The sequence below is a fragment of the Triturus cristatus genome, chromosome 5_2 (genome assembly GCF_964204655.1).
Source record: "Triturus cristatus chromosome 5_2, aTriCri1.1, whole genome shotgun sequence".
In the NCBI taxonomy this organism is placed as follows: Eukaryota; Metazoa; Chordata; class Amphibia; order Caudata; family Salamandridae; genus Triturus; species Triturus cristatus.
Genome location: NC_140588.1, coordinates 1072020178 through 1072044176, shown reverse-complemented (window position 1 = coordinate 1072044176; position 23999 = coordinate 1072020178). Strand labels below are relative to the sequence as shown.

Here is a 23999-nt window from a genome sequence, read left to right as displayed (position 1 = left end):
CTCTCTACCTCTTTACCTCTACACCTCTACCTCTCCACCTCTCTCTACACACACACATATATATGCATATATATGCAAATGCATTTATATATGTATGTGTATATATATATATATATATATATATATAATCTGCATATCTATATAAATGCATGCATACATATACATATACTAGTGTATGATGAGGTGTATCAGATTGTCACGTGGATGATGTCATCAGTCATGTCATTTGAGATGTCATCAGTGATGTCATCAGTGATGTCACTGACCATGTCATGAAGGATGCAATATGTGACATCATCAGCAGTGCATTGCAGGCACGAGTTATAGTTAGCAGAACTAACTATAACAAAGGAATTTCTATGGTTTTGTACGAGTGAAATGGCCAGCTAACTACAACACCCCTGAAACCTATGTTTTTTTCTGTGAATTTCTAAGGTTTTTTTAAATGCTAATTTCGAACTACAACGTCTCTGAAACCTATGGTTTTTTCAGTGATTTTCAAAGCTTTTTTAAATGCTAATTTCTAACTATAACGTCTCTGAAACCTACGTTTTTTTCAGTGAATATATATTATATACATATATATATATATTACCTACTGGCGGTCGCCAGTAGGTAGTTATAGTTAGGACCACGTTTCCATAGGAAAACCTCAACATTCTATTTTGAATAACTTTGGCGCCGGTCGACGAATCCTCGCGAATTTCTCAAAATAGGTGGGGCGCTACGCTCCGCTCCTACCCTGAAAGTCTCGGGGGGATCCGTCAAGCGGGGGCTGAGATAAAAGGGGGGTCCCAAAACGCGTTTTTCCCATGCATTTTTCCATAGGACCTTTAGAACGAGCTACAGCCCGAACGGCTGAACAGAATTACTCAAAATTTGGCAGAGAGGTAGTCCCTAGGTCAAGGAAGTGCCTTTTGTAGGTTTGGTGTAAATCTGTTCAGTAGATTCTGAGAAAATAGCCTTTAAATCAATATATATATCTGAGCCCGCTTACGGTACGCTTACCGTACGCTTACGGTAAGCGTACGGTGGCGTGCGCGAGCGCGATTCTGATTGGCTCTTAGATCTTAGTAAACATTCGAATCGGCCGAAACCAGGAAGCGGCGGCCGCCATTTTGTGTATTTCACTCTGAAAAAAAAGAGTGAAAACAAGGAAAGGGGGCAATGAGGAGAGTTACAGACCCCCTAACATTTGTAAGGGGGTCAAAGAAGGACAGAAAAGTACAAAGAAAACATTTATTGATTTTAAAAAAAATCACGGGGTACGCGTACGGTAAGCTTACGGTAAGCGTACGGTAGGAAAAAAAAAAAAAAAAAATGAAAATCAGATTTAAGTGTTTAGATATTAGGGGGCTCTAAAAAGAGCCGTTGTGTTTATGAAATGATTTTTTAGTGGTACCTACAAGTAAGTACCGATGCAGAGTCTAAGGTTCAAGAGGAAGACTTCATCATTGAAGTGCACACCATCTCCTCTATAAATGTCTTGCATGTCATAACGCAAGTTGTTGTGGTAAATGGCACCCATACCATAGTCACGGAGGAAAGCAGAAACAGATTTGTTGACGTGCTTTCTTGCTTTGTCATCGCACCGCGTGCCCACCGTGCGCGCACGGAACGAACTGCGTTAAGTGGGCGCGCACGCCACGAATGGCGTAAAGTAACTTAGCATTTAAAAAAACGTACAAATTCACTGAAAAAACCATAGGTTTCACACACGTTATAGTTAGGAATTAGCATTTAAAAAACCTTGCAAATTCACTGAAAAAACCATAGGTTTCACACATGTTATAGTTAGCGGAAATTTTACTGATAAAAAACCAATGAAATTCCCCCGTTATAGTTAGTGCAGGCAACTATAACTCACGCGACCGCAATCTTCTGCTGATGACATATGTGTCTTTATGAAAAAAAAATATTTGTAATATATGTATAGCTAAAAATGTATGGAAGAAGACATGGGCAAATAAGTGTAAATACAGTATTAGCATCAGCAGAGGATTGCGGTCGCGTGAGTTATAGTTGCCTGCACTAACTATAACGGGGGAATTTAATTGGTTTTTTATCAGTAAAATTTCCGCTAACTATAACATGTGTGAAACCTATGGTTTTTTCAGTGAATATATATATATATACACATGTATATATACATATATATATATGTTTGACTTACCTTACTATATACTTTCCTTGCGTGGTAAAGGTATGTGTCGTAAAGGTATAGGCATGGTAAAAGCAGCTTTTCTAAAGTAAAGACATGCGTTCTTCCATTGTACATCCCTTGCAGAGTATAGCCCCGCTCTACAAGTCACCACCACCTCTTCACTCAAGAATGAACCCACTTAACACTAAAATCTGAAGACAGAAATGACTTACAAACACTGCTCAGAACAGATAACTAGACTTAACAGCCGAGAGAGCTCTGACCCGAGACTTAGAAACTCTGTGGGTGTGGGAGGGGGTGTCTACATAGTACTATGATAATAGGTGGGTTTAATATGCAGGCAATTCAAGGACTGTGCTTTCTGACTCATTTCCAAAATCCTTCATTAATATCTGTACTAATCCAGTTACTACATACTGCAGAGACGCAGTCAATATTCCAACGATAATCCAGTCTGCTCGTCATACTTGGTTCTTTTTTTTAATAAATATGTATCATTTGGAGTTTATTTACTTGCGGTGTACAGCATGTGTGCTTAGAATAAACACTTTTATTAAACACTTCCCACGCTTACTGATACCGAATGTTTTTGCAAAAAGGACTTAGTTTGATACTCGAGAAAGATACAAAGATGGAGGGTCATTCAAATGAATACATACCACTCACTGCCTCATAACTTTAACATTGTCTTCCATTACCCGGTGTTTCTATACATAACATTAAAATACCATTGCCTCAAAATCATCTCCTCTTAATAACATTTACATCGATATTTAATGCCCAACTATTATCAATAATATCTATCAATTTTCATATTATTGTACATTTAATATGAAACTCTTACCCTTTTCTATCCCCAACTTTAACTAATATTCAATTATTTAATTATTTCCAGTTTAATTTTTCGAGCTCCTAAACCATTACCAATAAGAAATACTGAGTAATTTTTATAATTAAATTAATTGAAATTAAATTAAACAAGAATCCTTCATGCCAGTCCTAACACTTTCCTTACCCAATACAAAATAGGTAATTATTGTAATTAAATTCAAATTGAATTAAAAATAAGATGGCCATATGCTGCCCAAATTCTAACACCAATACTAACCAATATTTAAAATGTAATTAAATTAATGAATGCAAATTGATTTAAAATTACAGATTCCTTACTGTAACTAATCTTAAGACACCTTTAGTCCAATCAATGGATTTGATTATAATACAATTATTTCAATTAAACTACATTAAATAACAAATTAGGGATATTTTTTCATAATTTGAATCGCCACCCCTAAATGTTTAATGACATTAACCCTTTTACCATTTAACACTTTTACAAGGTTATGACAGAGAGAAGGTAAAGGTCAGAAAAGGTCGTGCGAGAGATGTAAGGCTGTTCTTCCCTTTAAACTGAAAGCGTTTGAAAAGGTAAGTGATGACAAATCTTGCTTGTGTTCTATAGACCCTGCATGGTTCACACATGGGCTTTTATGGTTGACGGGTGTGAACGCTGAATGCGGCACCTTCTGTACTCCAATAAGGAAACCCTCCTTCGCCGTAATGGAGTGGCCATCAGAACGGTTTTATCAATTTTGCAAGAGAACAACCAAACAGTTGAAAGTTAATTGAAGCCTTTCAAAGATTATTCATGTGTTTTTGCCACCGCCAATGTTAGAGGAGGCCTCGATTATGGAATCAAATGCGCAGCTATCCTTACTTAAGAAGTAGCACAACGTATCACACATCTCATGGTGGTTTCAACCAGCAATGATCACTGAAGCAGAATCACTTCCTGGTTTAATTGCTCTTCAAGTTTCACCTCTCCTGTTAGAACCTCCAGTCACAACCTCCATGGTTGACCATTTATACTCTGTGCAAAACCATGGAAGTTAGATTTATGAACATTGACCACCGGGTAGTTCCCTGTGTTAGCATGCAAGGCAGGCAAGAGTGGACACACACAACTAACACCAGACGCTCAAACCCGAGCGGTGCGGAGGCATGCTGCGACAACATGAGATCTGTGTGAAGATGGCAGTGTGAGGTATGGGTGGGCCCTCTACGCGAAGGACTGCTTAGACCTTTCAGAGCAGATCTCTCAGGGCCCTGGCTCCGTAGGGTGAGTCCCGATGTTAACAGGCCAGGCCCAGGTGGCCATCGTGTACCATAGCTTGAAGGAGAGAGACCCTATCTGAGGCCTGTGTTCAGTATTTACCTTCATGAAAGCCAAGACGTGGAACCCACCAATGGTGGTCTCTGAAGGTTAACATACATGCAGATGGAATAGATGGGCTTGCAATGACGGAACCATACAGCAACACTGAACACAGGACAACCCGAACAAACACAACTTCTACCACAGCACTACCGGTCAGACAAATTCCTTAATGGAACAGGGGACCCGGAGGAAACCAGGAGGAAATGGGGGAAAAAATTAAACTGCCTGGGCAGCGTTTATATACCAACCTGACTCCATGTCGCCTGGGGGGGTATGCCGAGTCCTCGCGTTCATTAGTACAGTTGCCATGTATTCTGAACCTTGTAGTCCTGGGGTGTCACATGAAAGCAGAAGGGGAGTGACAGAGCGGAAGGTTACTTGTTGTGGACATGTATGTAGGATAAGGGGGGGGCCATACACTGAAGGCGGGGTTACAAGGATAGAAATAGGGAACTTCACTTTGTGCAGACATTGGCCACTCTGTGGTATAGTCACTGAGAGATGGTGCGTAAACAAACACAGCGGAAACATTTAAAGTGAGTGAGCTGAATCCTAAAGTCCCCATATGTCCACCATGTTGGGGTCGACTCTGCAGCAAGATGCCCCATCCTCACACCACCATTTTCTCTGTGGACAGACCTCTGTAGACCATAAATTCGTTCCGTCTGTGGAAGTGTGGTCGACCACCCCTCTCCACTGACCTCATTTTTTTTATATTGACTGATCTTTAGCATAGTATATATGGACAGATAGGTTTGCTCTTTTTTGGAGACACGCCTGATAATGGAACTGTTCTTTCTGTGTCTATTAAACAACCTGTTTAACAACAAAGACATTTTGAGAGCATGGAGTCTACATAACTAGATGGTCGACATCACTAGAACATTATTAATTTTAATTCATTTAGCAAGGAAGTTCAAAAGCAATAAACATACCACAGAACATACATTTTAATTAAGTACGAAACAATTTGAGATACAGTTTTCTTTTTAAAAACATCTCTTTCTTCTAGAACAGCAGGCAAACCGCGCACTCTGAGGCACATTATTTGAGATGTCCTTCTAATCTTGAACGCGTCAGGTGAGGACCATCGCTTCCTCTCCCATGGATGCAATAGAAACGCCATAGTGCGTCACGTTTGGGTTACTGCCACTTTCGTGTAAGATGGCCTTTGTATACATTCTAGGCAGACGTGAACAAACAGGGTGAATCGGTAGGAAACAGAACATCTTTTCTGTAGGGACTATATGTTCGATGTGAGAAAAGCTGCTACTGCACGGAAGTTCGTGAAGCCAAAACATACAAATCCACTGGTAGCATATCTGGGAAGGACACACCGGGTGGACCCTGAATACCCGCTTTCGGTTTGGTCACATTTCTGGGAGAGACTATCTGGGTGGACACAATTCTCTGTTTCTATGTGGTTGCATGTCTGGGATGGACAGTCTGTGCGGGTGCTGAATTCTCTGTTTCTATGTGGTTGTATGTCTGGGAGGCACTGTCTACGTGGGTGCTGGATTCTCTGTTTCTATGTGGTTGTATGTCTGGGAGGGACAGTCCGAGTGGGTGCTCAATTCTCTGTTTCTATGTGGTTGTATGTCTGGGAGGGACTGTCTGGGTGGGTGCTGGATTCTCTGTTTCTATGTGGTTGTATGTCTGGGAGGGACTGTCTAGGTGGGTGCTGAATTCTCTGCTTCTATGTAGTTGTATGTCTGGGAGGCACTGTCTGGGTGGGTGCTGAATTCTCTGTTTCTATGTAGTTGTATGTCTGTGAGGCACTGTCTGGGTGGGTGCTGAATTCTCTGTATCTATGTGGTTGTTCTGGGAGGCACTGTCTGGGTTGGTGCTGAATTCTCTGTTTCTATGTGGTTATATGTCTGGGAGGCACTGTCTGGGTGGGTGCTGAATTCTCTGTTTCTATGTGGTTGTTCTGGGAAGGACTGTCTGGGTGGGTGCTGAATTCTCTGTTTCTATGTGGTTGTTCTGGGAGGCACTGTCTGGGTGGGTGCTGAATTCTCTGTTTCTATGTGGTTGTTCTGGGAGGCACTGTCTGGGTGGGTGCTGGATTCTTTCTTTCTATGTGGTTGTATATGTCTGGGAGGGACTGTCTAGGTGGGTGCTGAATTCTCTGTTTCTATGTGGTTGTATATGTCTGGGAGGGACTGTCTAGGTGGGTGCTGAATTCTCTGTTTCTATGTAGTTGTATGTCTGGGAGGCACTGTCTGGGTGGGTGCTAAATTCTCTGTTTCTATGTAGTTGTATGTCTGTGAGGCACTGTCTGGGTGGGTGCTGAATTCTCTGTTTCTATGTGGTTGTAGGTCTGGGAGGCACTGTCTGGGTGGGTGCTGAATTCTCTATCTATGTGGTTGTTCTGGGAGGCACTGTCTGGGTTGGTGCTGAATTCTCTGTTTCTATGTAGTTGTATGTCTGTGAGGCACTGTCTGGGAGCTGAATTCTCTGTTTCTATGTGGTTGTATGTCTGGGAGGCACTGTCTGGGTGGGTGCAGAATTCTCTGTATCTATGTGGTTGTTCTGGGAGGCACTGTCTGGGTTGGTGCTGAATTCTCTGTTTCTATGTGGTTATATGTCTGGGAAGCACTGTCTGGGTGGGTGCTGAATTCTCTGTTTCTATGTGGTTGTTCTGGGAGGCACTGTCTGGGTGGGTGCTGAATTCTCTGTTTCTATGTGGTTGTTCTGGGAGGCACTGTCTGGGTGGGTGCTGAATTCTCTGTTTCTATGTGGTTATATGTCTGGGAAGCACTGTCTGGGTGGGTACTGAATTCTCTGTTTCTATGTGGTTGTTCTGGGAGGCATTGTCTGGGTGGGTGCTGAATTCTCTGTTTCTATGTGGTTGTTCTGGGAGGCACTGTCTGGGTGGGTGCTGAATTCCCTGTTTCTATGTGGTTGTATGTCTGGGAGGCACTGTCTGGGTGGGTGCTGAATTCTCTCTTTCTATGTGGTTGTATATGTCTGGGAGGGACTGTCTGGGTGGGTGCTGAATTCTCTGTTTCTATGTGGTTGTATGTCTGGGAGGGACTGTCTAGGTGGGTGTTGAATTCTCTGTTTCTATGTAGTTGTATGTCTGGGAGGCACTGTCTGGGTGGGTGCTGAATTCTCTGTTTCTATGTAGTTGTATGTCTGTGAGGCACTGTCTGGGTGGGTGCTGAATTCTCTGTATCTATGTGGTTGTTCTGGGAGGCACTGTCTGGGTGGGTGCTGAATTCTCTGTTTCTATGTGGTTGTTCTGGGAGGCATTGTCTGGGTGGGTGCTGAATTCTCTGTTTCTATGTGGTTGTTCTGGGAGGCACTGTCTGGGTGGGTGCTGAATTCTCTCTTTCTATGTGGTTGTATATGTCTGGGATGGACTGTCTAGGTGGGTGCTGAATTCTCCGTTTCTATGTAGTTGTATGTCTGGGAGGCACTGTCTGGGTGGGTGCTAAATTCTCTGTTTCTATGTAGTTGTATGTCTGTGAGGCACTGTCTGGGTGGGTGCTGAATTCTCTGTTTCTATGTGGTTGTATGTCTGGGAGGCACTGTCTGGGTGGGTGCAGAATTCTCTGTATCTATGTGGTTGTTCTGGGAGGCACTGTCTGGGTTGGTGCTGAATTCTGTGTTTCTATGTGGTTATATGTCTGGAAAGCACTGTCTGGGTGGGTGCTGAATTCTCTGTTTCTATGTGGTTGTTCTGGGAGGCATTGTCTGGGTGGGTGCTGAATTCTCTGTTTCTATGTGGTTGTTCTGGGAGGCACTGTCTGGGTGGGTGCTGAATTCCCTGTTTCTATGTGGTTGTATGTCTGGGAGGCACTGTCTGGGTGGGTGCTGAATTCTCTCTTTCTCTGTGGTTGTATATGTCTGGGAGGGACTGTCTGGGTGGGTGCTGAATTCTCTCTTTCTATGTGGTTTTATGTCTGGGAGGGACTGTCTAGGTGGGTGCTGAATTCTCTGTTTCTATGTAGTTGTATGTCTGGGAGGCACTGTCTGGGTGGGTGCTGAATTCTCTGTTTCTATGTAGTTGTATGTCTGTGAGGCACTGTCTGGGTGGGTGCTGAATTCTCCGTATCTATGTGGTTGTTCTGGGAGGCACTGTCTGGGTTGGTGCTGAATTCTCTGTTTCTATGTGGTTATATGTCTGGGAGGCACTGTCTGGGTGGGTGCTGAATTCTCTGTTTCTATGTGGTTGTTCTGGGAGGGACTGTCTGGGTGGGTGCTGAATTCTCTGTTTCTATGTGGTTGTTCTGGGAGGCACTGTCTGGGTGGGTGCTGAATTCTCTGTTTCTATGTGGTTGTTCTGGGAGGCATTATCTGGGTGGGTGCTGAATTCTCTGTTTCTATGTGGTTGTTCTGGGAGACACTGTCTGGGTGGGTGCTGAATTCTCTGTTTCTATGTGGTTGTATGTCTGGGAGGCACGGTCTGGGTGGGTGCTGAATTCTCTCTTTCTATGTGGTTGTATATGTCTGGGAGGGACTGTCTGGGTGGGTGCTGAATTCTCTGTTTCTATGTGGTTGTATGTCTGGGAGGCACTGTCTGGGTGGGTGCTGAATTCTCTGTTTCTATGTGGTTGTATGTCTGGGAGGCACTGTCTGGGTGGGTGCTGAATTCTCTGTTTCTATGAGGTTTTATATCTGGGAGGGACTGTCTGGGTGGGTGCTGAATTCTCTGTTTCTATGTGGTTGTATGTATGGGAGGGACTGTCTGGGTGGGTGCTGAATTCTCTGTTTCTATGTGGTTGTATGTCTTAGGTGCTGTATTCTCTGTTTCTATGTGGTTGTTCTGGGAGGCACTGTCTGGGTGGGTGCTGAATTCTCTGTTTCTATGTGGTTGTATGTCTGGGAAGGACTGTGCGGGTGGGTGCTGAATTCTCTGTTTCTATGTGGTTGTATGTATGGGAGGGACTGTCTGGGTGGGTGCTGAATTCTCCGTTTCTATGTGGTTGTATGTCTTAGGTGCTGAATTCTCTGTTTCTATGTGGTTGTTCTGGGAGGCACTGTCTGGGTAGGTGCTGAATTCTCTGTTTCTATGTGGTTGTATGTCTGGGAACGACTGTGCGGGTGGGTGCTGAAGTCTCTGTTTCTATGTGGTTGTATGTCTGGGAGGGACTCTCTGGGTGGGTGCTGAATTCTCTGTTTCTATGTGGTTGTTCTGGGAGGCACTGTCTAGGTGGGTGCTGAATTCTCTGTTTCTATGTGGTTGTTCTGGGAGGCACTGTCTGGGTGGGTGCTGAATTCTCTGTTTCTATGTGGTTATATGTCTGGGAAGCACTGTCTGGGTGGGTGCTGAATTCTCTGTTTCTATGTGGCTGTTCTGGGAGGCATTGTCTGGGTGGGTGCTGAATTCTCTGTTTCTGTGTGGTTGTATGTCTGCGAGGGACTGTCTGGGTGGGTGCTGGATTCTCTGTTTCTATGTGGTTGTATGTCTGGGAGGGACCGTCTGGGTGGGTGCTGAATTCTCTGTTTCTATGTGGTTGTATGTCTGGGAGGCACTGTCTGGGTGGGTGCTGAATTCTCTGTTTCTATGTGGTTGTTCTGGGAGGAACTGTCTGGGTGGGTGCTGAATTCTCTGTTTCTATGTGGTTGTATGTCTGGGAGGCACTGTCTGGGTGGGTGCAGAATTCTCTGTATCTATGTGGTTGTTCTGGGAGGCACTGTCTGGGATGGTGCTGAATTCTCTGTTTTATGTGGTTATATGTCTGGGAAGCACTGTATGGGTGGGTGCTGAATTCTCTATTTCTATGTGGTTGTTCTGGGAGGCACTGTCTGGGTGGGTGCTGAATTCTCTGTTTCTATGTGGTTATATGTCTGGGAAGCACTGTCTGGGTGGGTACTGAATTCTCTGTTTCTATGTGGTTGTTCTGGGAGGCATTGTCTGGGTGGGTGCTGAATTCTCTGTTTCTATGTGGTTGTTCTGGGAGGCACTGTCTGGGTGGGTGCTGAATTCCCTGTTTCTATGTGGTTGTATGTCTGGGAGGCACTGTCTGGGTGGGTGCTGAATTCTCTCTTTCTATGTGGTTGTATATGTCTGGGAGGGACTGTCTGGGTGGGTGCTGAATTCTCTGTTTCCATGTGGTTGTATGTCTGGGAGGGACTGTCTAGGTGGGTGCTGAATTCTCTGTTTCTATGTAGTTGTATGTCTGGGAGGCACTGTCTGGGTGGGTGCTGAATTCTCTGTTTCTATGTAGTTGTATGTCTGTGAGGCACTGTCTGGGTGGGTGCTGAATTCTCTGTATCTATGTGGTTGTTCTGGGAGGCACTGTCTGGGTTGGTGCTGAATTCTCTGTTTCTATGTGGTTATATGTCTGGGAGGCACTGTCTGGGTGGGTGCTGAATTCTCTGTTTCTATGTGGTTGTTCTGGGAGGGACTGTCTGGGTGGGTGCTGAATTCTCTGTTTCTATGTGGTTGTTCTGGGAGGCACTGTCTGGGTGGGTGCTGAATTCTCTGTTTCTATGTAGTTGTATGTCTGGAGGCACTGTCTGGGTGGGTGCTAAATGCTCTGTTTCTATGTAGTTGTATGTCTGTGAGGCACTGTCTGGGTGGGTGCTGAATTCTCTGTTTCTATGTGGTTGTATGTCTGGGAGGCACTGTCTGGGTGGGTGCTGAATTCTCTGTATCTATGTGGTTGTTCTGGGAGGCACTGTCTGGGTGGGTGCTGAATTCTCTGTTTCTATGTGGTTGTTCTGGGAGGCATTGTCTGGGTGGGTGCTGAATTCTCTGTTTCTATGTGGTTGTTCTGGGAGGCACTGTCTGGGTGGGTGCTGGATTCTCTCTTTCTATGTGGTTGTATATGTCTGGGAGGGACTGTCTAGGTGGGTGCTGAATTCTCTGTTTCTATGTAGTTGTATGTCTGGAGGCACTGTCTGGGTGGGTGCTAAATGCTCTGTTTCTATGTAGTTGTATGTCTGTGAGGCACTGTCTGGGTGGGTGCTGAATTCTCTGTTTCTATGTGGTTGTATGTCTGGGAGGCACTGTCTGGGTGGGTGCTGAATTCTCTGTATCTATGTGGTTGTTCTGGGAGGCACTGTCTGGGTGGGTGCTGAATTCTCTATTTCTATGTGGTTGTATGTCTGTGAGGCACTGTCTGGGTGCTGAATTCTCTGTTTCTATGTGGTTGTATGTCTGGGAGGCACTGTCTGGGTGGGTGCAGAATTCTCTGTATCTATGTGGTTGTTCTGGGAGGCACTGTCTGGGTTGGTGCTGAATTCTCTGTTTCTATGTGGTTATATGTCTGGGAAGCACTGTCTGGGTGGGTGCTGAATTCTCTGTTTCTATGTGGTTGTTCTGGGAGGCACTGTCTGGGTGGGTGCTGAATTCTCTGTTTCTATGTGGTTGTTCTGGGAGGCACTGTCTGGGTGGGTGCTGAATTCTCTGTTTCTATGTGGTTATATGTCTGGGAAGCACTGTCTGGGTGGGTACTGAATTCTCTGTTTCTATGTGGTTGTTCTGGGAGGCATTGTCTGGGTGGGTGCTGAATTCTCTGTTTCTATGTGGTTGTTCTGGGAGGCACTGTCTGGGTGGGTGCTGAATTCCCTGTTTCTATGTGGTTGTATGTCTGGGAGGCACTGTCTGGGTGGGTGCTGAATTCTCTCTTTCTCTGTGGTTGTATATGTCTGGGAGGGACTGTCTGGGTGGGTGCTGAATTCTCTCTTTCTATGTGGTTTTATGTCTGGGAGGGACTGTCTAGGTGGGTGCTGAATTCTCTGTTTCTATGTAGTTGTATGTCTGGGAGGCACTGTCTGGGTGGGTGCTGAATTCTCTGTTTCTATGTAGTTGTATGTCTGTGAGGCACTGTCTGGGTGGGTGCTGAATTCTCTGTATCTATGTGGTTGTTCTGGGAGGCACTGTCTGGGTGGGTGCTGAATTCTCTGTTTCTATGTGGTTGTTCTGGGAGGCATTGTCTGGGTGGGTGCTGAATTCTCTGTTTCTATGTGGTTGTTCTGGGAGGCACTGTCTGGGTGGGTGCTGAATTCTCTCTTTCTATGTGGTTGTATATGTCTGGGATGGACTGTCTAGGTGGGTGCTGAATTCTCCGTTTCTATGTAGTTGTATGTCTGGGAGGCACTGTCTGGGTGGGTGCTAAATTCTCTGTTTCTATGTAGTTGTATGTCTGTGAGGCACTGTCTGGGTGGGTGCTGAATTCTCTGTTTCTATGTGGTTGTATGTCTGGGAGGCACTGTCTGGGTGGGTGCAGAATTCTCTGTATCTATGTGGTTGTTCTGGGAGGCACTGTCTGGGTTGGTGGTGAATTCTGTGTCTCTATGTGGTTATATGTCTGGAAAGCACTGTCTGGGTGGGTGCTGAATTCTCTGTTTCTATGTGGTTGTTCTGGGAGGCATTGTCTGGGTGGGTGCTGAATTCTCTGTTTCTATGTGGTTGTTCTGGGAGGCACTGTCTGGGTGGGTGCTGAATTCCCTGTTTCTATGTGGTTGTATGTCTGGGAGGCACTGTCTGGGTGGGTGCTGAATTCTCTCTTTCTCTGTGGTTGTATATGTCTGGGAGGGACTGTCTGGGTGGGTGCTGAATTCTCTCTTTCTATGTGGTTTTATGTCTGGGAGGGACTGTCTAGGTGGGTGCTGAATTCTCTGTTTCTATGTAGTTGTATGTCTGGGAGGCACTGTCTGGGTGGGTGCTGAATTCTCTGTTTCTATGTAGTTGTATGTCTGTGAGGCACTGTCTGGGTGGGTGCTGAATTCTCCGTATCTATGTGGTTGTTCTGGGAGGCACTGTCTGGGTTGGTGCTGAATTCTCTGTTTCTATGTGGTTATATGTCTGGGAGGCACTGTCTGGGTGGGTGCTGAATTCTCTGTTTCTATGTGGTTGTTCTGGGAGGGACTGTCTGGGTGGGTGCTGAATTCTCTGTTTCTATGTGGTTGTTCTGGGAGGCACTGTCTGGGTGGGTGCTGAATTCTCTGTTTCTATGTGGTTGTTCTGGGAGGCATTATCTGGGTGGGTGCTGAATTCTCTGTTTCTATGTGGTTGTTCTGGGAGACACTGTCTGGGTGGGTGCTGAATTCTCTGTTTCTATGTGGTTGTATGTCTGGGAGGCACGGTCTGGGTGGGTGCTGAATTCTCTCTTTCTATGTGGTTGTATATGTCTGGGAGGGACTGTCTGGGTGGGTGCTGAATTCTCTGTTTCTATGTGGTTGTATGTCTGGGAGGCACTGTCTGGGTGGGTGCTGAATTCTCTGTTTCTATGTGGTTGTATGTCTGGGAGGCACTGTCTGGGTGGGTGCTGAATTCTCTGTTTCTATGAGGTTTTATATCTGGGAGGGACTGTCTGGGTGGGTGCTGAATTCTCTGTTTCTATGTGGTTGTATGTATGGGAGGGACTGTCTGGGTGGGTGCTGAATTCTCTGTTTCTATGTGGTTGTATGTCTTAGGTGCTGAATTCTCTGTTTCTATGTGGTTGTTCTGGGAGGCACTGTCTGGGTGGGTGCTGAATTCTCTGTTTCTATGTGGTTGTATGTCTGGGAAGGACTGTGCGGGTGGGTGCTGAATTCTCTGTTTCTATGTGGTTGTATGTATGGGAGGGACTGTCTGGGTGGGTGCTGAATTCTCCGTTTCTATGTGGTTGTATGTCTTAGGTGCTGAATTCTCTGTTTCTATGTGGTTGTTCTGGGAGGCACTGTCTGGGTAGGTGCTGAATTCTCTGTTTCTATGTGGTTGTATGTCTGGGAACGACTGTGCGGGTGGGTGCTGAAGTCTCTGTTTCTATGTGGTTGTATGTCTGGGAGGGACTCTCTGGGTGGGTGCTGAATTCTCTGTTTCTATGTGGTTGTTCTGGGAGGCACTGTCTAGGTGGGTGCTGAATTCTCTGTTTCTATGTGGTTGTTCTGGGAGGCACTGTCTGGGTGGGTGCTGAATTCTCTGTTTCTATGTGGTTATATGTCTGGGAAGCACTGTCTGGGTGGGTGCTGAATTCTCTGTTTCTATGTGGCTGTTCTGGGAGGCATTGTCTGGGTGGGTGCTGAATTCTCTGTTTCTGTGTGGTTGTATGTCTGCGAGGGACTGTCTGGGTGGGTGCTGGATTCTCTGTTTCTATGTGGTTGTATGTCTGGGAGGGACCGTCTGGGTGGGTGCTGAATTCTCTGTTTCTATGTGGTTGTATGTCTGGGAGGCACTGTCTGGGTGGGTGCTGAATTCTCTGTTTCTATGTGGTTGTTCTGGGAGGAACTGTCTGGGTGGGTGCTGAATTCTCTGTTTCTATGTGGTTGTATGTCTGGGAGGCACTGTCTGGGTGGGTGCAGAATTCTCTGTATCTATGTGGTTGTTCTGGGAGGCACTGTCTGGGATGGTGCTGAATTCTCTGTTTTATGTGGTTATATGTCTGGGAAGCACTGTATGGGTGGGTGCTGAATTCTCTATTTCTATGTGGTTGTTCTGGGAGGCACTGTCTGGGTGGGTGCTGAATTCTCTGTTTCTATGTGGTTATATGTCTGGGAAGCACTGTCTGGGTGGGTACTGAATTCTCTGTTTCTATGTGGTTGTTCTGGGAGGCATTGTCTGGGTGGGTGCTGAATTCTCTGTTTCTATGTGGTTGTTCTGGGAGGCACTGTCTGGGTGGGTGCTGAATTCCCTGTTTCTATGTGGTTGTATGTCTGGGAGGCACTGTCTGGGTGGGTGCTGAATTCTCTCTTTCTATGTGGTTGTATATGTCTGGGAGGGACTGTCTGGGTGGGTGCTGAATTCTCTGTTTCCATGTGGTTGTATGTCTGGGAGGGACTGTCTAGGTGGGTGCTGAATTCTCTGTTTCTATGTAGTTGTATGTCTGGGAGGCACTGTCTGGGTGGGTGCTGAATTCTCTGTTTCTATGTAGTTGTATGTCTGTGAGGCACTGTCTGGGTGGGTGCTGAATTCTCTGTATCTATGTGGTTGTTCTGGGAGGCACTGTCTGGGTTGGTGCTGAATTCTCTGTTTCTATGTGGTTATATGTCTGGGAGGCACTGTCTGGGTGGGTGCTGAATTCTCTGTTTCTATGTGGTTGTTCTGGGAGGGACTGTCTGGGTGGGTGCTGAATTCTCTGTTTCTATGTGGTTGTTCTGGGAGGCACTGTCTGGGTGGGTGCTGAATTCTCTGTTTCTATGTAGTTGTATGTCTGGAGGCACTGTCTGGGTGGGTGCTAAATGCTCTGTTTCTATGTAGTTGTATGTCTGTGAGGCACTGTCTGGGTGGGTGCTGAATTCTCTGTTTCTATGTGGTTGTATGTCTGGGAGGCACTGTCTGGGTGGGTGCTGAATTCTCTGTATCTATGTGGTTGTTCTGGGAGGCACTGTCTGGGTGGGTGCTGAATTCTCTGTTTCTATGTGGTTGTTCTGGGAGGCATTGTCTGGGTGGGTGCTGAATTCTCTGTTTCTATGTGGTTGTTCTGGGAGGCACTGTCTGGGTGGGTGCTGGATTCTCTCTTTCTATGTGGTTGTATATGTCTGGGAGGGACTGTCTAGGTGGGTGCTGAATTCTCTGTTTCTATGTAGTTGTATGTCTGGAGGCACTGTCTGGGTGGGTGCTAAATGCTCTGTTTCTATGTAGTTGTATGTCTGTGAGGCACTGTCTGGGTGGGTGCTGAATTCTCTGTTTCTATGTGGTTGTATGTCTGGGAGGCACTGTCTGGGTGGGTGCTGAATTCTCTGTATCTATGTGGTTGTTCTGGGAGGCACTGTCTGGGTGGGTGCTGAATTCTCTATTTCTATGTGGTTGTATGTCTGTGAGGCACTGTCTGGGTGCTGAATTCTCTGTTTCTATGTGGTTGTATGTCTGGGAGGCACTGTCTGGGTGGGTGCAGAATTCTCTGTATCTATGTGGTTGTTCTGGGAGGCACTGTCTGGGTTGGTGCTGAATTCTCTGTTTCTATGTGGTTATATGTCTGGGAAGCACTGTCTGGGTGGGTGCTGAATTCTCTGTTTCTATGTGGTTGTTCTGGGAGGCACTGTCTGGGTGGGTGCTGAATTCTCTGTTTCTATGTGGTTGTTCTGGGAGGCACTGTCTGGGTGGGTGCTGAATTCTCTGTTTCTATGTGGTTATATGTCTGGGAAGCACTGTCTGGGTGGGTACTGAATTCTCTGTTTCTATGTGGTTGTTCTGGGAGGCATTGTCTGGGTGGGTGCTGAATTCTCTGTTTCTATGTGGTTGTTCTGGGAGGCACTGTCTGGGTGGGTGCTGAATTCCCTGTTTCTATGTGGTTGTATGTCTGGGAGGCACTGTCTGGGTGGGTGCAGAATTCTCTGTATCTATGTGGTTGTTCTGGGAGGCACTGTCTGGGTTGGTGCTGAATTCTCTGTTTCTATGTGGTTGTTCTGGGAGGCATTGTCTGGGTGGGTGCTGAATTCTCTGTTTCTATGTGGTTGTTCTGGGAGGCACTGTCTGGGTGGGTGCTGAATTCCCTGTTTCTATGTGGTTGTATGTCTGGGAGGCACTGTCTGGGTGGGTGCTGAATTCTCTCTTTCTATGTGGTTGTATATGTCTGGGAGGGACTGTCTGGGTGGGTGCTGAATTCTCTGTTTCCATGTGGTTGTATGTCTGGGAGGGACTGTCTAGGTGGGTGCTGAATTCTCTGTTTCTATGTAGTTGTATGTCTGGGAGGCACTGTCTGGGTGGGTGCTGAATTCTCTGTTTCTATGTAGTTGTATGTCTGTGAGGCACTGTCTGGGTGGGTGCTGAATTCTCTGTATCTATGTGGTTGTTCTGGGAGGCACTGTCTGGGTTGGTGCTGAATTCTCTGTTTCTATGTGGTTATATGTCTGGGAGGCACTGTCTGGGTGGGTGCTGAATTCTCTGTTTCTATGTGGTTGTTCTGGGAGGGACTGTCTGGGTGGGTGCTGAATTCCCTGTTTCTATGTGGTTGTATGTCTGGGAGGCACTGTCTGGGTGGGTGCTGAATTCTCTCTTTCTATGTGGTTGTATATGTCTGGGAGGCACTGTCTGGGTGGGTGCTGAATTCTCTGTTTCTATGTGGTTGTTCTGGGAGGCACTGTCTGGGTGGGTGCTGAATTCTCTGTTTCTATGTGGTTATATGTCTGGGAAGCACTGTCTGGGTGGGTACTGAATTCTCTGTTTCTATGTGGTTGTTCTGGGAGGCATTGTCTGGGTGGGTGCTGAATTCTCTGTTTCTATGTGGATGTTCTGGGAGGCACTGTCTGGGTGGGTGCTGAATTCTCTGTTTCTATGTGGTTGTTCTGGGAGGGACTCTCTGGGTGGGTGCTGAATTCTCTGTTTCTATGTGGTTGTTCTGGGAGGCACTGTCTGGGTGGGTGCTGAATTCTCTGTTTCTATGTGGTTGTTCTGGGAGGCATTGTCTGGGTGGGTGCTGAATTCTCTCTTTCTATGTGGTTGTTCTGGGAGGCACTGTCTGGGTGGGTGCTGGATTCTCTCTTTCTATGTGGTTGTATATGTCTGGGAGGGACTGTCTAGGTGGGTGCTGAATTCTCTGTTTCTATGTAGTTGTATGTCTGGGAGGCACTGTCTGGGTGGGTGCTAAATTCTCTGTTTCTATGTAGTTGTATGTCTGTGAGGCACTGTCTGGGTGGGTGCTGAATTCTCTGTTTCTATGTGGTTGTATGTCTGGGAGGCACTGTCTGGGTGGGTGCTGAATTCTCTGTATCTATGTGGTTGTTCTGGGAGGCACTGTCTGGGTTGGTGCTGAATTCTCTGTTTCTATGTGGTTGTACGTCTGTGAGGCACTGTCTGGGTGCTGAATTCTCTGCTTCTATGTGGTTGTATGTCTGGGAGGCACTGTCTGGGTGGGTGCAGAATTCTCTGTATCTATGTGGTTGTTCTGGGAGGCACTGTCTGGGTTGGTGCTGAATTCTCTGTTTCTATGTGGTTATATGTCTGGGAAGCACTGTCTGGGTGGGTGCTGAATTCTCTGTTTCTATGTGGTTGTTCTGGGAGGCATTGTCTGGGTGGGTGCTGAATTCTCTGTTTCTATGTGGTTGTTCTGGGAGGCACTGTCTGGGTGGGTGCTGAATTCCCTGTTTCTATGTGGTTGTATGTCTGGGAGGCACTGTCTGGGTGGGTGCTGAATTCTCTCTTTCTATGTGGTTGTTCTGGGAGGCATTGTCTGGGTGGGTGCTGAATTCTCTGTTTCTATGTGGTTGTTCTGGGAGGCACTGTCTGGGTGGGTGCTGAATTCCCTGTTTCTATGTGGTTGTATGTCTGGGAGGCACTGTCTGGGTGAGTGCTGAATTCTCTCTTTCTATGTGGTTGTATATGTCTGGGAGGGACTGTCTGGGTGGGTGCTGAATTCTCTGTTTCTATGTGGTTGTATGTCTGGGAGGGACTGTCTAGGTGGGTGCTGAATTCTCTGTTTCTATGTAGTTGTATGTCTGGGAGGCACTGTCTGGGTGGGTGCTGAATTCTCTGTTTCTATGTAGTTGTATGTCTGTGAGGCACTGTCTGGGTGGGTGCTGAATTCTCTGTATCTATGTGGTTGTTCTGGGAGGCACTGTCTGGGTGGGTGCTGGATTCTCTCTTTCTATGTGGTTGTATATGTCTGGGAGGGACTGTCTAGGTGGGTGCTGAATTCTCTGTTTCTATGTAGTTGTATGTCTGGGAGGCACTGTCTGGGTGGGTGCTAAATTCTCTGTTTCTATGTAGTTGTATGTCTGTGAGGCACTGTCTGGGTGGGTGCTGAATTCTCTGTTTCTATGTGGTTGTATGTCTGGGAGGCACTGTCTGGGTGGGTGCTGAATTCTCTGTATCTATGTGGTTGTTCTGGGAGGCACTGTCTGGGTTGGTGCTGAATTCTCTGTTTCTATGTGGTTGTACGTCTGTGAGGCACTGTCTGGGTGCTGAATTCTCTGCTTCTATGTGGTTGTATGTCTGGGAGGCACTGTCTGGGTGGGTGCAGAATTCTCTGTATCTATGTGGTTGTTCTGGGAGGCACTGTCTGGGTTGGTGCTGAATTCTCTGTTTCTATGTGGTTATATGTCTGGGAAGCACTGTCTGGGTGGGTGCTGAATTCTCTGTTTCTATGTGGTTGTTCTGGGAGGCATTGTCTGGGTGGGTGCTGAATTCTCTGTTTCTATGTGGTTGTTCTGGGAGGCACTGTCTGGGTGGGTGCTGAATTCCCTGTTTCTATGTGGTTGTATGTCTGGGAGGCACTGTCTGGGTGGGTGCTGAATTCTCTCTTTCTATGTGGTTGTTCTGGGAGGCATTGTCTGGGTGGGTGCTGAATTCTCTGTTTCTATGTGGTTGTTCTGGGAGGCACTGTCTGGGTGGGTGCTGAATTCCCTGTTTCTATGTGGTTGTATGTCTGGGAGGCACTGTCTGGGTGAGTGCTGAAGTCTCTCTTTCTATGTGGTTGTATATGTCTGGGAGGGACTGTCTGGGTGGGTGCTGAATTCTCTGTTTCTATGTGGTTGTATGTCTGGGAGGGACTGTCTAGGTGGGTGCTGAATTCTCTGTTTCTATGTAGTTGTATGTCTGGGAGGCACTGTCTGGGTGGGTGCTGAATTCTCTGTTTCTATGTAGTTGTATGTCTGTGAGGCACTGTCTGGGTGGGTGCTGAATTCTCTGTATCTATGTGGTTGTTCTGGGAGGCACTGTCTGGGTTGGTGCTGAATTCTCTGTTTCTATGTGGTTATATGTCTGGGAGGCACTGTCTGGGTGGGTGCTGAATTCTCTGTTTCTATGTGGTTGTTCTGGGAGGGACTGTCTGGGTGGGTGCTGAATTCTCTGTTTCTATGTGGTTGTTCTGGGAGGCACTGTCTGGGTGGGTGCTGAATTCTCTGTTTCTATGTGGTTGTTCTGGGAGGCACTGTCTGGGTGGGTGCTGGATTCTCTCTTTCTATGTGGTTGTATATGTCTGGGAGGGACTGTCTAGGTGGGTGCTGAATTCTCTGTTTCTACGTAGTTGTATGTCTGGGAGGCACTGTCTGGGTGGGTGCTAAATTCTCTGTTTCTATGTAGTTGTATGTCTGTGAGGCACTGTCTGGGTGGGTGCTGAATTCTCTGTTTCTATGTGGTTGTATGTCTGGGAGGCACTGTCTGGGTGGGTGCTGAATTCTCTGTTTCTATGTAGTTGTATGTCTGTGAGGCACTGTCTGGGTGGGTGCTGAATTCTCTGTATCTATGTGGTTGTTCTGGGAGGCACTGTCTGGGTGGGTGCTGGATTCTCTCTTTCTATGTGGTTGTATATGTCTGGGAGGGACTGTCTAGGTGGGTGCTGAATTCTCTGTTTCTATGTAGTTGTATGTCTGGGAGGCACTGTCTGGGTGGGTGCTAAATTCTCTGTTTCTATGTAGTTGTATGTCTGTGAGGCACTGTCTGGGTGGGTGCTGAATTCTCTGTTTCTATGTGGTTGTATGTCTGGGAGGCACTGTCTGGGTGGGTGCTGAATTCTCTGTATCTATGTGGTTGTTCTGGGAGGCACTGTCTGGGTTGGTGCTGAATTCTCTGTTTCTATGTGGTTGTACGTCTGTGAGGCACTGTCTGGGTGCTGAATTCTCTGCTTCTATGTGGTTTTATGTCTGGGAGGCACTGTCTGGGTGGGTGCAGAATTCTCTTTATCTATGTGGTTGTTCTGGGAGGCACTGTCTGGGTTGGTGCTGAATTCTCTGTTTCTATGTGGTTATATGTCTGGGAAGCACTGTCTGGGTGGGTGCTGAATTCTCTGTTTCTATGTGGTTGTTCTGGGAGGCATTGTCTGGGTGGGTGCTGAATTCTCTGTTTCTATGTGGTTGTTCTGGGAGGCACTGTCTGGGTGGGTGCTGAATTCCCTGTTTCTATGTGGTTGTATGTCTGGGAGGCACTGTCTGGGTGGGTGCTGAATTCTCTCTTTCTATGTGGTTCTTCTGGGAGGCATTGTCTGGGTGGGTGCTGAATTCTCTGTTTCTATGTGGTTGTTCTGGGAGGCACTGTCTGGGTGGGTGCTGAATTCCCTGTTTCTATGTGGTTGTATGTCTGGGAGGCACTGTCTGGGTGAGTGCTGAATTCTCTCTTTCTATGTGGTTGTATATGTCTGGGAGGGACTGTCTGGGTGGGTGCTGAATTCTCTGTTTCTATGTGGTTGTATGTCTGGGAGGGACTGTCTAGGTGGGTGCTGAATTCTCTGTTTCTATGTAGTTGTATGTCTGGGAGGCACTGTCTGGGTGGGTGCTGAATTCTCTGTTTCTATGTAGTTGTATGTCTGTGAGGCACTGTCTGGGTGGGTGCTGAATTCTCTGTATCTATGTGGTTGTTCTGGGAGGCACTGTCTGGGTGGGTGCTGGATTCTCTCTTTCTATGTGGTTGTATATGTCTGGGAGGGACTGTCTAGGTGGGTGCTGAATTCTCTGTTTCTATGTAGTTGTATGTCTGGGAGGCACTGTCTGGGTGGGTGCTAAATTCTCTGTTTCTATGTAGTTGTATGTCTGTGAGGCACTGTCTGGGTGGGTGCTGAATTCTCTGTTTCTATGTGGTTGTATGTCTGGGAGGCACTGTCTGGGTGGGTGCTGAATTCTCTGTATCTATGTGGTTGTTCTGGGAGGCACTGTCTGGGTTGGTGCTGAATTCTCTGTTTCTATGTGGTTGTACGTCTGTGAGGCACTGTCTGGGTGCTGAATTCTCTGCTTCTATGTGGTTGTATGTCTGGGAGGCACTGTCTGGGTGGGTGCAGAATTCTCTGTATCTATGTGGTTGTTCTGGGAGGCACTGTCTGGGTTGGTGCTGAATTCTCTGTTTCTATGTGGTTATATGTCTGGGAAGCACTGTCTGGGTGGGTGCTGAATTCTCTGTTTCTATGTGGTTGTTCTGGGAGGCATTGTCTGGGTGGGTGCTGAATTCTCTGTTTCTATGTGGTTGTTCTGGGAGGCACTGTCTGGGTGGGTGCTGAATTCCCTGTTTCTATGTGGTTGTATGTCTGGGAGGCACTGTCTGGGTGGGTGCTGAATTCTCTCTTTCTATGTGGTTGTTCTGGGAGGCATTGTCTGGGTGGGTGCTGAATTCTCTGTTTCTATGTGGTTGTTCTGGGAGGCACTGTCTGGGTGGGTGCTGAATTCCCTGTTTCTATGTGGTTGTATGTCTGGGAGGCACTGTCTGGGTGAGTGCTGAATTCTCTCTTTCTATGTGGTTGTATATGTCTGGGAGGGACTGTCTGGGTGGGTGCTGAATTCTCTGTTTCTATGTGGTTGTATGTCTGGGAGGGACTGTCTAGGTGGGTGCTGAATTCTCTGTTTCTATGTAGTTGTATGTCTGGGAGGCACTGTCTGGGTGGGTGCTGAATTCTCTGTTTCTATGTAGTTGTATGTCTGTGAGGCACTGTCTGGGTGGGTGCTGAATTCTCTGTATCTATGTGGTTGTTCTGGGAGGCACTGTCTGGGTTGGTGCTGAATTCTCTGTTTCTATGTGGTTATATGTCTGGGAGGCACTGTCTGGGTGGGTGCTGAATTCTCTGTTTCTATGTGGTTGTTCTGGGAGGGACTGTCTGGGTGGGTGCTGAATTCTCTGTTTCTATGTGGTTGTTCTGGGAGGCACTGTCTGGGTGGGTGCTGAATTCTCTGTTTCTATGTGGTTGTTCTGGGAGGCACTGTCTGGGTGGGTGCTGGATTCTCTCTTTCTATGTGGTTGTATATGTCTGGGAGGGACTGTCTAGGTGGGTGCTGAATTCTCTGTTTCTATGTAGTTGTATGTCTGGGAGGCACTGTCTGGGTGGGTGCTAAATTCTCTGTTTCTATGTAGTTGTATGTCTGTGAGGCACTGTCTGGGTGGGTGCTGAATTCTCTGTTTCTATGTGGTTGTATGTCTGGGAGGCACTGTCTGGGTGGGTGCTAAATTCTCTGTTTCTATGTGGTTGTATGTCTGGGAGGCACTGTCTGGGTGGGTGCTGAATTCTCTGTATCTATGTGGTTGTTCTGGGAGGCACTGTCTGGGTTGGTGCTGAATTCTCTGTAGTTGTATGTCTGTGAGGCACTGTCTGGGTGCTGAATTCTCTGTTTCTATGTGGTTGTATGTCTGGGAGGCACTGTCTGGGTGGGTGCAGAATTCTCTGTATCTATGTGGTTCTTCTGGGAGGCACTGTCTGGGTTGGTGCTGAATTCTCTGTTTCTATGTGGTTGTTCTGGGAGGCACTGTCTGGGTGGGTGCTGAATTCTCTGTTTCTATGTGGTTATATGTCTGGGAAGCACTGTCTGGGTGGGTACTGAATTCTCTGTTTCTATGTGGTTGTTCTGGGAGGCATTGTCTGGGTGGGTGCTGAATTCTCTGTTTCTATGTGGATGTTCTGGGAGGCACTGTCTGGGTGGGTGCTGAATTCCCTGTTTCTATGTGGTTGTATGTCTGGGAGGCACTGTCTGGGTGGGTGCTGAATTCTCTCTTTCTATGTGGTTGTATATGTCTGGGAGGGACTGTCTCGGTGGGTGCTGAAGTCTCTGTTTCTATGTGGTTGTATGTCTGGGAGGGACTGTCTAGGTGGGTGCTGAATTCTCTGTTTCTATGTAGTTGTATGTCTGTGAGGCACTGTCTGGGTGGGTGCTGAATTCTCTGTATCTATGTGGTTGTTCTGGGAGGCACTGTCTAGGTTGGTGCTGAATTCTCTGTTTCTATGTGGTTATATGTCTGGGAAGCACTGTCTGGGTGGGTACTGAATTCTCTGTTTCTATGTGGCTGTTCTGGGAGGGACTGTCTGGGTGGGTGCTGAATTTCCTGTTTCTATG

At 46.7% G+C, this 23999-nt stretch overlaps 1 protein-coding gene across 7 annotated transcripts in view; it reads right to left on the bottom strand.

Moving 5' to 3' along the window:
* Positions 1–23999, bottom strand: part of DLG3 (discs large MAGUK scaffold protein 3) — a 1834707-nt gene that overhangs the window by 504496 nt on the left and 1306212 nt on the right. For 3 of the 7 annotated variants that reach the window (XM_085608387.1, XM_085608388.1, XM_085608390.1), the window contains one exon: positions 4631–4711. The exons of the other annotated variants lie outside the window; for them this stretch is intronic. In XM_085608387.1, coding sequence (XP_085464513.1) covers positions 4631–4711 — 81 coding nt within the window. The remainder of the gene's footprint in view (positions 1–4630; positions 4712–23999) is intronic. 7 annotated transcript variants of the gene reach the window in all.